General features: G+C 55.7%; 5 protein-coding genes across 5 annotated transcripts; 3 read left to right on the top strand and 2 right to left on the bottom strand.

The window, feature by feature from the left end:
• Positions 1-139: 139 nt before the first annotated feature.
• On the top strand, positions 140-1,192 carry UMAG_03775 (cytochrome-b5 reductase; the record flags this gene model as incomplete). The annotated part of the gene is made up of 1 exon (XM_011391923.1): positions 140-1,192. The coding sequence occupies one exon, from the start codon at positions 140-142 to the stop codon at positions 1,190-1,192; it is 1,053 nt and encodes a 350-aa protein (XP_011390225.1).
• A 1,851-nt stretch (positions 1,193-3,043) lies between these two features.
• Positions 3,044-4,873, top strand: UMAG_03776 (uncharacterized protein; the record flags this gene model as incomplete). The annotated part of the gene is made up of 1 exon (XM_011391924.1): positions 3,044-4,873. One exon carries the CDS (start codon positions 3,044-3,046, stop codon positions 4,871-4,873), a length of 1,830 nt encoding a protein of 609 aa, XP_011390226.1.
• Positions 4,874-5,119: 246 nt separating this feature from the next.
• Positions 5,120-7,876, bottom strand: UMAG_03777 (mRNA-binding ubiquitin-specific protease UBP3; the record flags this gene model as incomplete). The annotated part of the gene is made up of 1 exon (XM_011391925.1): positions 5,120-7,876. One exon carries the CDS (start codon positions 7,874-7,876, stop codon positions 5,120-5,122), a length of 2,757 nt encoding a protein of 918 aa, XP_011390227.1.
• A 1,680-nt stretch (positions 7,877-9,556) lies between these two features.
• UMAG_03778 (uncharacterized protein) lies at positions 9,557-11,722 on the top strand (the record flags this gene model as incomplete). Its single annotated transcript, XM_011391926.1, has 1 exon — positions 9,557-11,722. One exon carries the CDS (start codon positions 9,557-9,559, stop codon positions 11,720-11,722), a length of 2,166 nt encoding a protein of 721 aa, XP_011390228.1.
• Positions 11,723-11,946: 224 nt separating this feature from the next.
• UMAG_03779 (uncharacterized protein) lies at positions 11,947-13,029 on the bottom strand (the record flags this gene model as incomplete). The annotated part of the gene is made up of 1 exon (XM_011391927.1): positions 11,947-13,029. The coding sequence occupies one exon, from the start codon at positions 13,027-13,029 to the stop codon at positions 11,947-11,949; it is 1,083 nt and encodes a 360-aa protein (XP_011390229.1).
• Between the last annotated feature and the right edge of the window lie 121 nt (positions 13,030-13,150).

A 13,150-nucleotide genomic window follows, 5' to 3' on the forward strand; every position in this document is an offset into this window, starting at 1 on the left:
AAGCACGAAGATGGCTGCCATCCGAAGAGGTCATCTCAGCCTACGTTCCGGGGGTGCTTGAATTGTCCCTTCCACAACTCTTCGCTCATCCCAATCTGACCGTTTTAGAGATCCTCATCATCGCTAACCTACATACACGATGTTCATCCGACCTGTCCTCTCGTCTTCGCTCGGCCACGCGGCTCGCTCGAGCCTGCGATCGCAGGCGCCAGCTGTGCGCCAGTACGCTACCGAGGCTGGCAAGTCCTCTGGCGGCTCGAACCTTCCTCTGGTGCTTGCTCTCGGTGGTGTTGCGGGTATTGGTGCATGGTACGGACTCGGAGGCTTTGATGACCCCAAGAAAGTATCGAACAAGATCCAAGAGAAGGGCAAGGAGGCTGTCGACCAGGCCAAGGGTGCTGTCGAGGGCGGCGCTCTCAACAAGGACCAGTTTGTCGAGTTCACCTTGAAGGAGATCAAGCCGTACAACCATGACTCGGCCACGCTCATCTTTGAGTTGCCGGAGGGCAAGAAGCCTGGGATGGGCGTTGCTTCCGCGGTGGTCGTCAAGGCTGTCGGTGACGGTCTCAAGGACGACCAGGGCAAGGATGTGATTCGCCCTTACACCCCTATTACTTCGCCCGATACAGTCGGTCACATGGACTTCCTCGTCAAGAAGTACCCCGGCGGAAAGATGACCACCTACATGCACTCGATGAAGCCTGGTGACAAGCTCGGCATCAAGGGCCCCATCGCCAAGTTCGCGTACAAGGCCAACGAGTTCGAGTCAATTGGTATGATCGCCGGTGGGTCTGGCATCACTCCGATGTATCAGGTCATCCAGGATATTGCCTCGAACCCGTCGGACAAAACCAAGGTCACGCTCATCTACTCGAACAAGACCGAACAGGATATTTTGCTGCGCGAACAGTTTGATCAACTGGCCAAGAAGGATGACCGCTTCACCATTATCTACGGCCTCGACAAGCTTCCCAAGGGCTTCAACGGTTTCGAGGGATATGTGACCGAGGACCTGGTCAAGAAGCACCTGCCGCAGCCCGAGTTGGCCGACAAGGCCAAGATCTTTGTTTGCGGACCTCCTCCCCAGGTTGAGGCTATCAGCGGTAAAAAGGGCCCTAAGGGTAGCCAGGGCGAATTGAAGGGTCTGCTTGCCAAGCTGGGCTACCAGGCTGATCAGGTTTACAAGTTCTAGATGTATCTTACACTTGGGTGATGTAGAGCTTTGCTTCTCGAACTCTTGCGACCGCGAATTGTACGCAAGGGATTCTTGTTCCATTTACCGTCTTTAGCTCACAACTCCACTTTGCACAACTGAGTCCATCCGTCGAGCAAGCCAGCGGCAGTGTCGATGAGGGTATCGTGTGCCGATGATCTGTTCATCCGCCTTTGACTGTGAATGAGCTAGGTCCAAGTTGAGCGAGCCTTGAGGCTGCGTTCCATTCACGATTCATATTCGTGATTGACCCAGCACAAAGTGTAGAGCCTCCATGCCAACAGCCCATGTCGCTACGCCTCGCATTTATCGTGTCGACAGATTCCGATCTCACATTGGCTTGGGTTTCTCACGTCCCGTGACGCGTGTCCCGCCTTCCTGTGCCGAGTTCGTGGTTGTACAGCCTTGGACGTTGACGGTTACGGTTGGTTTGACCTTCCAAATTCGGCCAAACGCGCGCTGCCTTCATGCGGAATTTGTACTGCGAAGCACCAAGGCACGAGGTTAAGCGACGGAAAAACGGATCGCCACAGTCGCCCACGGCCTTACCACGTTCGTGTTGGTTTAGGGGTGATGTGCATACTACCAAGCAACTGTCCAGATTCGCACGCGTCTGAACCGACACGCAGCACACGTACTTGGTTCAAAACAAAGCTTAGTCTTGCTAAGCAGCATCGAACATCGAACATCGATCATCGACCATCGATCAGGGTGGATTCAACGATGAGAACAAGTACGGAGCTTTGGGCCGATGGCAGAGATCGAGCCGGAGCAGTCGGGTGAGGGGCCATCGTGGTTTATGCGCTGGTTCAACTCCGCCCTGCAGTGTAGAATCAAGCTCAAGATACTTGACTCTAGCCCTTCGAGTGCTTTTTCCCCTGCAACACTCGCCGTCGTTCTGTGCATCTAGCCTTCGCGCCAACGTCACACGGCCAATTGCAACAAGAGTAGAGTCTAAGGATACCACCGCATGTCGTATGAGCATCAAACAAGTCAAGACGCGACACTACTATCTTTCTTCACCCACGACCGCGTCCGCATGATTGTCATTCATGCTGATCATGAATGCCTCGAAGGCGTGCGTCTAGCTCGGTGTGCACCAGGCGTCCGAGAGTATTGTGCTGTGAAGAGTCTCGAGATGCTGAGAGCGTGTTAGCAACGTTGGCTAGAAGAGAGTCATGCTGTCGGTCAAGCGCTAGCGAGCGCATTGGGCTTTAAAACGCTGCCAAGCCCGTTGGAAAGTAGAGTTTTGGCCGACATTCACACGGCTTTGCTCCACGCGGTAAAGGCTGAAGCTCGCTCCCCTTGTAGGCGTTGATGGAAATCATGCAGAGCGTGACTGCAGCGTCGATCAGAACTGTGTCTGGAAAAGTTGTCCCAGCCACGCATGCTTGCTTGATGCCGCTCGGCGCTGATCAGCAAGCGATTGTAGACGTTGCTGCCTCAGTAGTCGACTCGGTATCGTGAATACTGTCTCTCCTGTTTCAGGCTGGATGAGCGCTCCTTAAAGGCGGAGTCTCTTCCAGCCACATGCGTGACTTGCTAGATATATACTGCGTCCATCCAAGCTCCGCCGTTCCCGGATCTTTGCCATTATCTCTTGTCCTTGTCCTCATCGCCCCTCCCGAGCCTGCTTCTACTATACCACCACCATTCTATCCACTCATACTTTGCCTCGTCCGCATTCCTGATCAAGCCGCTTGTCGATCACCATCGTTGCAATTGCACTCATCCTGTTCGCGTGCGAACAAATTGGCTAAACACTGCCTCCTAGTACAAGGCGGCTTCACATCTCTCCACTTGGACCCGAAGGCCCACGACTTGCAAATCATGCCAGGCATCTCCAAGAAGCCTTCTTTCAACGCGCAGCAGGCGGGCAGTCCTCACGTCTCGCCTCACAAAAAGACGGTGCGACTGGCGGAGAACCCTCATGTCTCGGCTTTCCTCTCTCCTAAATCGCGTATCTTTACCGGTGGTCATGGATACCCCGGTGTTCCTACACGAGGCAATGGTCCTGCCTCGTCTGCTTCTACGGGTACTGCTGGTGGCTTTGGTGCGTCTTCTGCTTCGTCCGAGGCCTTTTCAATCGCTGGAAAGCAGCTCACTCCGGAAGAGGTCGCTCAGAAGATCGCTTCCATGCTCAAACCGGGTCCTCCCTTCTTCAGTCGCGTTTCAAACGCCGATTTGATCGATTACATCTCAGATACGAGCATCATGAACTGCGATAAGCTCAGGGCTCAGGCGGCAGCAGTGGAGGCAAAGAAACAAGCCAATCGCGCTGCGGCTTCGTTCGCTCCTTCTGGCACCGTCGTCCGTCGCAGGGCCGAAGAAGAAAGCTGGACAGGAGTGGGAACGGTTTGGTCGAGCCTCGATGGTTTGCCTGCCGGTGCTGGGTGGAGTCGTATTCCTGGTACGCCTGGCAGTCAAACTGGATCGACCCTCTCAACCAAATCTACCAGCAGCACCGGCGCTCTGCAAGACGATGGCCTGTGGAACGCTATCACGCTTTCGTGCGATATCGACTGCACCGCCGTTGAACTCGCCAAGAGCGTTGTGGTCCCTACACAGGAGTTGGAGAAGAACCACTTTTTCAACGGTAACACCCAGTGCCTGTTTGATGATATCGGTGCGGGAGTCAAGTACAGATTTGACAACCTCGTCGGGAAGGCTTCTTCGGGAGGGTTGCGTCACAAACAGTCGTCTTCCGCTCTGGGAAATGGAGCAAGCAAAGTTGCACCCAACTACCTCTCCTTGTCCGCCTACACCGATCCCAACAGTACCGCTTTCGGTGCGACTTCGTTCGAGCTCAAGTGGCCGAGCTGGATGCCATGGGGAAAGAAGCAGACATCCACGCCTGCCAACAGTGACGCGTCCACGCCCACTATGCCTGCAGATGGCGGGGCAAAACGTGTGTGGGTGCCGAGCTCCACCAAAGTGTCGCTCCACGCTTCGTGGTGGGGCTACAACTTGTACCTGCCACAGCCAGTGCTCGACTCTCTCGACGGCGACGTGGATGAAGCTGAGAAGATCGCCAACTTGATCAACAAGTGCTTGAACTACATCCTGAACAACGTCCCCGCTGGCTTGCCGGCTAGCTTTGCCGCCGTGGTGACCATCTTGAAGGCCATCGCTCCTACCACGGGCTACATCAGCACGTTTATTGGCTGGAGCTGGGATACCATCAAGGGCTTTAACAAGGGTCAGGGCGTGGTTTTGAGTGCGACGTGGATCTTACCCGTGGCGTTGATTCCGCGAGCTTGGGATGCTCCGAGTAGTTCGGCTGGGGGCAGCACACCAACTGCTCCCGCTGCGCCCACTCCAGCCACACCGTCTGATGATGCATCCACCCCAACCCCAACCCCAACCACAGGCTCTGGCTCTGGCACCACAATGACTGCTCAAGACACCTCGACCGCCGATCCGGAAGACACGCCGTTACCGGACCCCACCAAACCTGCGGTTCCGGCCCCTGGCGCTACGCTACCACCCACAAACCCGTCCACCGTCTCGCTCGACTTTTCTCCACCCCCCTCGAACGAAACGTCAAACGCCAAATACCCAGGAGACCAGTACGGCCGCGGTGGAGACCAATCCACCTCCGCCCCCATGGGCGACACCCCGGCTCCAGCAAACCAAACCCCAATCGATGCGGAATCCTAACCGCTCCGCATCCCTCGACCCGCTTCTCAGTATGATACACTGACACTCTCTGCTTCTGTCTGCATGAAACTTTGATCTCGCCTTCGGACCGTATAATGCAATCGAGTATTTCCATCGTCACACGAAGCAATGATTGAGCGACCGAGACCCAACGCGCGTGAGGAGCTGATGCGATGCGGATGAATTGCAATAGACTAGAATGACGAGACACTGAGCGCGAGTGAGGAGGCGGACTGGAGATGTGGTTCAACGGTCCCAGCCCGGCACAGCCTTTCTGGCGGGCTTGCACTGCGGTGCAGATGCGCCGAGCTTGGGATGAGGTTGGACGGGCGAAGCTGCGGAACCTGGGTTGGCATTTGCGCCTTGCACCGAGTTGTGCAGTGTGCGCTTAGCCGGTGCAGGCTTGCGTGCAGGTGTGCGGGTGGCAAGAGGAGCGCGGTTGCCGAACAGCGCATCGGGGAGCGCGTATTTCGTCGAGTCGCACACCGCGTTTGGCTGTGCAGCCGCCGGTGCAGGCGCTGGTGCCGATGCTGCTTCTGCCTCGCCAGCCAGCTCACGCCGGTAGAAAAGCAGATAGGCGAGACCATCATGAGCATGATCTTTGCTGGTCGAGGCTGCGTTGCGCACCACGTGCTCAGTAGCCACGTTGTAGAACAAGGTGTCGTCGATATGCAACCACGAGAGCCCATCCTGTCGCAGCACATCCACCGTGTAGTGACCGCCCGAAGCGTGTCGACCGTGGTGGTAGACGATACCAAACAGGCGGTACCGTGGCCGAGGCTGCGAGCGCATCGCGGGGCTGAGCACATCGGGGGCAATCTCGAGCGTGCTTCCGTAGGAAAGCGGCTTCTGACTCTTTTGTACGCCTCCAATCTCGTCGTAGATGAATCGCTTGAGGTGAAGAACAAGGACAGGCGGAAGCGACTCGATAAAGACCTGCTTGGTAGCATCCACCTGGGCAGAGCGCGAAGGCGACCACACTCCTGGGATGGTCTCGGGCTCGGTGAGATGGAGAAGCGCATCTTCAATCGACTGTACGTGTGCAGGCTGGATGTCGAGCTGCAGCGGCTGATACGGCTCGAGTGTGACGCTGTCCTTGGCACCAGGAGTCTTGAGGACGCTGCGAAGTTTGCCACCAAAGATGCGTGTGATGGGTGACTCGGAGGTCGAGGTGGTGCGTGTGTAGGCAGTTTTTCCCTTCTGACCCACCTCCATCCAGCCTTGTTCCGAGGGGCTAACGGGACGCATGACTTCTCTTTCGACAATGTCGTCCTCGTCAAACGCAGCATCGAGACCGAGACCGACAGCATCAGCCGAGGCAGCGTCCTTGCCGACGCGTACGCCGAGCCGCTTGAGATCGTCATCGGATACACCGTTGAGCTTCTTCTCGTCGTCCGACATCTTGGAAAGCAGACCGTTGGGAGCGCTGGCTGACTGTGCTAGTTTGAGGGCGGATCGACGCTGCGCCGAGATGAGCTCCTCGTGGAGCGTGTCAAGGAAGAAGCCGAGAAATTCTTCGGCATCCTCTTGGTGACCCCGGCGCATCTGGTCGAAGCGCTTGTTGAGGCGCATGGCATCGTAGACAAATTCGGGGACGAATGGTTCCGAGGCGGCAGCAATGAAACCGTCCTGTCCGGGGTGGCGTGCGTCGAGCGATGTGGAGGAATCGACGGGGAGAAACTCGCGCAAGAACTGAATCACGGCCTCCATGAGCGGGGTGGCGTTTCCAAAGTCGGCGGAAATTTGGTTTGCGACGAGGTTGAAGAGATTGTAGAAGGGTGCACAGTAGACGAGCGTCTGGAGAATGGCGTTGGCAAAGCAAAAGTTTCCCTTGTTGACGAGACCGCGAGGGTGGGTGACGGGAGCGTCGAAGCGAGTGTGTGCATCTGCAAGCAGACGTTCGAGACTCATGACGGTGGGCTTGGCTTGAGTAGCGCCCGACTTGCGAGCCGCTTTCTTGCCGTTGATGGCTTTGGGGGAGCGTGCGACGGAAGGGGAGTCAACGTCGGAGGCGGACGAAGCGTAGTCGTGGCCGACGTTGACGCTGATACCGATGGGAGCTTTCGAATTGGAGCCATTGCGGACGAGGGTGTCGGCCCAGGACTTGGGTGTGCCCCAAGCATTGATTTTGGGTGGGTTAAGCTGAGGAGTTCCAACGGCGGACGAGGAGGCTGCGTCGGGTGCAGCTACGCTGGTAGCTTCTGTTAGAGAGGAGGCGGCAAGATCCGGGTGGTCGGATGTGAGAGGGGACGATGGATGGGTCGAGATGGATGAGGGAGCGGGTGTGCTTTCGGGGGTTTGTGATGCTAGTGAGGGTTGGTTGAGACGTTTTGGCTGTTTAGGTAGCGACTCGAGAAGAGCCGACCAGCTGGCTAGGTGGGGGAGCTCAGGACAGCAGCGGTAGGAGATGGTGAGAGGCGGCGCTGATGAAGGCGATGGAGGACGAAAAGCGGCGCCAAGGTCAGTGTCGAAAGGTTGAAGGTGTGGATCGAGTCGTGATTTGCGAGACGAGGAGGCAGGAGGAGAAACTTGGTGTGCAGCCGCCAGTCGCTTTTGGTTGGCGAGCGGTGAGAGTCGACCGGCTTGGGGCACGAGGAGTCTAGCTGACGAGAGGATCTCTGGCCGGGACTGGCAATGATAATCATGTATCAAAGACTGAGAGACAAAGGTAGGAGCGTTTAGGGATGGAGGAGCGAGTGATGAGGATGATGGTGGTAGTGATGACGACGACGATGATGATGATGATGATGGTGTGCCTGCGTAAAGCTGATGTGTGCTGGACGCGGTTGACACTGATGGGGATGCCGATGATGATGTAGATGCGAGTGCTGATGATGATTGGGATGCTGATGGATGCAAATGACTCGCCCGAGGCGATGTTGAGCTCCACTTTTGTGAATAGGGATGCTTTGACGAAGAGGCAGCTAACGGAGTGGTTGATGCCGAAGCAACGGCAATGGAGCTGCGGGTGGACGCATCAGCGACAGATATCGGAGGAACCATGTTGCAGGTTATCCTTCTGTAGGCACGTGGAGTTGATTCTGGCCGAAACGTGGTGCCAACGGAAAGAGGATAGCGCCGATGCCGAGATTCGTTGCTGAACCAACCCAAGCAAAGCGACAAGGAGGAATGGAGGAATCCAAGGCTGATACGAAAGAGAAGGAATGGCCAGCGACGATCTGAGATGGTAGAGATGGAAAGAGATGGAACTAGAAGCAGAGGAGACGACCAAGCACTCGTGACTTGACAACAGCTTCCACGCTGAGCTACAAGCTGTGTAGGAATCTTGAGTAAATCACAAAATCGTGAATCACAAATCGTGAATGGGTTAGTCGCAGTCACGAGTCACGAGTCGTGAGTCGTCGACGGTCTCTTGACTGGTTCTGGTTGGCGGTAGAATCACGATTTTGACTGCGAATGCAGAAATCCTGAATATATCGTGAATCGTGAATTCAGGAATCACGAAATATTGGTCATCAGATCGCAGAGAGGAAGAAAGAGAGAATCACGAATCGTAAATTGTATTCACGTTTGCTGCGTCATGAGTTGCATTCACGATTCACGGTTGTTGGCTCCCAATTTTCTTCCTTCGGCGTGCATTCGTGATTCATGATTTGTTGATGGCAGCTCAGATCGATCCGTCACGTATCGGATATGCTCGTGTGAGCTGGCTCGGCACACTTTATCTCGGTCTAACATCCTCTCCATATTTCCGTGTTCCGTGTCTCGTGTTCCGTGTCCCGCGTTCCTCGTTAAGTTGTGTGATGCAGAATCCACGCGGACTCACTCGTGACTGTGGCCCGCATTCTGAGTCCACAACTAGGCGTGTGGAGTGGGTAAAGTGCAGTTCCTGCTTGCTTCCACAGTGTCGCTACCTTGCACTTGCGTGTCGAACGAGAAGCATGTGGATACAGCAGCAAGAAGGTGCACATGGTCGTACAGTACATTCACGATTCACGATGTACAGTTAGTTGCCACTCGACCACTTGTGGCAGCGAAGCACGAAACGCGAATAAAAAATATATATGTACGTTATGTGAAAACGAGCCGTTCGTGGTTCGTAGTTTCACGCTTCGTCGTGCGCACGCCGTGGTTCGTTCGTTTGTTCGTTCCTTGATTCGTGATTCAGTCACGAGTTGGTGTCGTGAGTATCAAGTCAATTTTTTTTTCTTTTTCTTTTTGGTTGGCCTAGAATCACGAATTTTGAAAGGTAATGAATGTGCTTTTTAACTGAATCACGGATCGTTGTTTGATGTTCGTGGTTCGTGATTCGTGATTCGTGATTCGTGATTCGTGATTGGGAGTGACTGTGACTTTCTCAAATTGAATCTCTCTCTCTCTCTCTCTCTCTCTCTCTCTCACACACACACACACACACACACACACACACACCACTTTTGCGCTCCTTTTTCCTTGCGCTACATCATACCCTCACCACCCTCGACGACATCACCTGCGTTTTCAAACTGCTCAAGCGTTGCTCTCCTTCTGATTAGCCTCACCGCTTCGCATCAAGCACTCATTCTGCTGACCGCCACTAATCCCATCCAAGACCAAGCCAGACATGTTTCCCACTCGGTGACGTGTTCCCAACTGCCTTGGCTCAACTCGTCTTCCCATCTAGACTTCTCCCTCGACAGGGTCCCAGTCCCAACCTTGCCTCACTTTTTTCTACTGCCCACCATGACGCAGCCTGACGCCCTATCGAGTGCCCTGGCAGCTGCCTCTCTGCACACAGCCAATGATGTTCATGACTCATCCACCGCCAACTCCACGCTCAAGCCCGTCAAAGCTTCCTTTGCATCGGCTCTTCGATCCGATCAGTCCCCATCTCTCTCCATCGTCGCAAGACAGGAAACTGCTTGCCCAGCTTCCAGCGCCGCTGCCGCTCCAGCCGACAATTTGGTGACAGTAGATGACACCATCCTACAGGCCATTAGTAAACGAGACGATCGCATCTTCTTCATTCAGTATGAGAACCAGATGGCCGCCTTTGTACTCGACTCCACCCGCTCCAGCCTCGAACTTGGCTCCATGAACGCATACCAGCGTCTCCTCATCCATCGATGTGCCGACCAGTTCCAACTGCAGCATCAGCTTGACCGTGTCACCCATTGCATCACGCTCGCCAAGACGTCATCCACCTCGCATCCCTCGGCGCTCCTTTCCAACAGAGCTCGTCAATTCCTGCTCCATCGCGACGGTGTAGACCCTGCCAACGTGCATCCCACCATCGTCGGTCTCGCTGCCTCCTCTACGTCAGAGACCAACGTGAGCTCCCCCAGCTCCTCGGCGTCCACCCCTTCTACCGCATCCCCCGCCCCGATCCCAGCCGTAACCTCGGCATCTGCATCGAGCGCAACCAAGCCGGCTTTCAAGATCATGCATCGAGACCCTTCCAGCATTCGCCGCTCTCCGCTCCGCTCCACCGACAATGACAACACCGACTCGGACAAAACAAAGTCTCGCAAGGATATGACGCTTGAGGAAAGGGAGGCTTCCTACAAGGCTGCGCGTGCCCGCATCTTTGGCGACATGGCCATAAGCGCATCCACCTCGCCCACCTCGTCCACACTTCCGCTCGATCCCTGCAAAGACAACAGTCAAATCGCCTCCACGCCCTCGAGCTCAGCCGCCTCCAGCCCTGTAGTCGCCACAGCAGGTAGACGAGCTGCTTCTCGATCCAAGAAGCCTGCCTCCTCCAGCTCCTCTGGTGCCAGTCATGACGCCTCGTCGCAACGCACGCGTAGCAGCAATAAAAATAGGCCCACTCCGCACTCGGCTAACGATCTTACCGACGACGAACTCGAGTTCAGCCGTGCCCTACCCATTACCTCTCACTCGGCTTTACCTTTGGCCTGCGCCGGCCCACACCAAGCAAGCCCGATGGACATGCCTACTCACGTGGCGCAAGGCTACTTTCCACCAATCCATCCCACGCTCTTGCAGCAATCGCACTCAAATCCCAACTTGAGGTCCAGAGCTCCCGCATTCCATCCGCGAGGCAGCACCACGCCCATTTACTCGCAGGGAGGCGCTCTCAGGCATCCAGCCGGCCTCGAAACCGATGCTTTCCCAGCACTGGCCACTGCACCCAACGCCCCAGCCCAACGGCCTGCACAACCGTATACTCTCGCTCGAAACGCACAAACTATCAGCAGCGGTGCCATCCCGAATCGACCTCAGAATCCCGTGACACACGAGCATTACGTCAACGGCATTGGCGCTTGGGCACAGCAGACGTCGAACTTGAACAATGCATCACTTCGTGGTCCGCAGCAGCAGCAGCATCAAGTAGGACTGCCCTATCAGCATCAGCTACAAATGCAGCAACAATACCAACCCGCCTTGAATGCTTATTCCATGGGTCAATCTTCTTTCTCGCCGCACTATGTACAATCAGGACAGCAGGTCAACGCGTACACACCCAGCAGCTACGCCGGTTCGAGGAATAGCAGCCGTGCCAGCTCGCGACGCGGCGCGCACAACAACAGCCAAGCCGGTGGGGGTACAAGAGATGACGCTGTCAGCGTAAGCTCGATCTCTTCGAATGCATCTTCTCGCTCCGCAAGCTTCAGTGGTGTAAGCGGAACTGGCAGCAGTGCCAACCCTACACTGGCTGCCAACGGTGGCGGTGGCAGCAGTGTCAGCAGCATCAGCGCAAGCAAGCCGACAAGTGGATCTTTAGCAGGGTTAGCACATCCCTCGTTGCCTGCGAGACCCGCTTGGCTGGTAGCTAGCAACAACAGCATCGGCGCTACCGCGGCAGTGCCAACTGCTCCGCATGCGTCTGCATCTGCATCCGCGTCTGCGTCTGTGTCCGCAGCCCAAGGTGGCGAAGCAGCGTAGCAGTCCAACTTGAATCACGTCGCATCCATCATGAACAGCAGCAATTATACACATTCTTGTGCCATGTCGCACACAAACACAAAGGCAGCTTGCCATTGTATCATGTACTGTACAAAGGTGACATAATCAGGCTTGCTGCGTGTTTGGATGCCAGCAGGCGTGAGGTTGTCGGCAAGTCAGACTGAGCAATCGTAATTGTGATGATGGCACGTCTGAGACGTGGTCTAGTCCATGGTCATGTATTTCTCCACGCATTCCTTCCAATCGATCTGACTGAGGCGAATGGTGCCCTTGTTTGGCTGGTGAATCGACGACTTGAGTTGATCGAACACGTTCCACCACCAAGCGTGAATCTCTGCATCGGGATCTTTGGCGTCGACGTTGGACTTGGTGGCTGGTCGACCGAGCGTCCAGGGTTTATCGAGGATGTAGTGGACGTTTTTAGCGTGTGTATCTGACCAGATGTTGGTGTGTACGGAGCGCAGTTTTTTGAGAGCGTTGTAGATGTAGGGTAGGTAGCGGATGTGGCGGTTGCCGTTGGAGCGCGTGAAGAAGTCGGCGAGGAAGTCCTGGTCGGGAAAGCGGTAGTGCGCGATTTGCGCATCAGTGTTGATGCGCTGGATCATTTCCGACATGGTCGACGACGACGGCGTGAGCATCACTAGACCAGAGTTGATCAGTCGGGCAGGTCGCGCCGTCGACTCGCTCGGTTGCACAACCGATGAGATGGATGCGGCCTCGGGTAGCGACTGTCGAGTAAAGCCGCAGTTGGACGGCGTCCAATCGGCAGGGTACGTAGCGATCCGATTCGGATTGCACGTACACGCCCAGCTCGCACCAATCCATTCCTCGCCCTCGTTTCTGCCCAAGCCAAACACATGCTCCTCGCTGAACAATTCATCCATATTCTCAAGCACCAGCATGTCCGAATCCACCAGACCAACCCGATCATACTCGGTCAACTCAAACGCTCGAAGTTTGGTCCACACCTCGTTGAACCTCGTATACGCCAGCCCGGTAGCCGTCGACGTCGGATAGATCGGCGAGATGTCACGAACAATAATGCGCGACGATGCAAGCATATTGGTCAGCATCGTCCGTGCTCGAGCGGAAAGCGTGGACGTTGCCATGATGACCAGTGGAAAGCGCGATTTGTGTTGCACCAACAGAGAATGCGCAAAGACGACGACGCCCGGCAGGAGGTGTTCGGAAGTAAGCAGCGTTGCCCATGCGCATTTGGGTGGTGCAGTCGAAGCCGCAGCATCAGCAGCATCAGCAGCCGGCGCGAGATCTTGGTCGATCGACATGATGCCGAATCCTGCGTCTGAACCAAGATGGAACAGGGGGTTGGAGCTGGCAAGCTATGTTGCGTGTACTTGCAAGACGACGATCTCAGGGAAACACTGGCGGCGTTGACGATGATGGAGG

Source organism: Mycosarcoma maydis, chromosome 10, assembly GCF_000328475.2.
Source record: "Mycosarcoma maydis chromosome 10, whole genome shotgun sequence".
Classification (NCBI taxonomy): Eukaryota; Fungi; Basidiomycota; class Ustilaginomycetes; order Ustilaginales; genus Mycosarcoma; species Mycosarcoma maydis.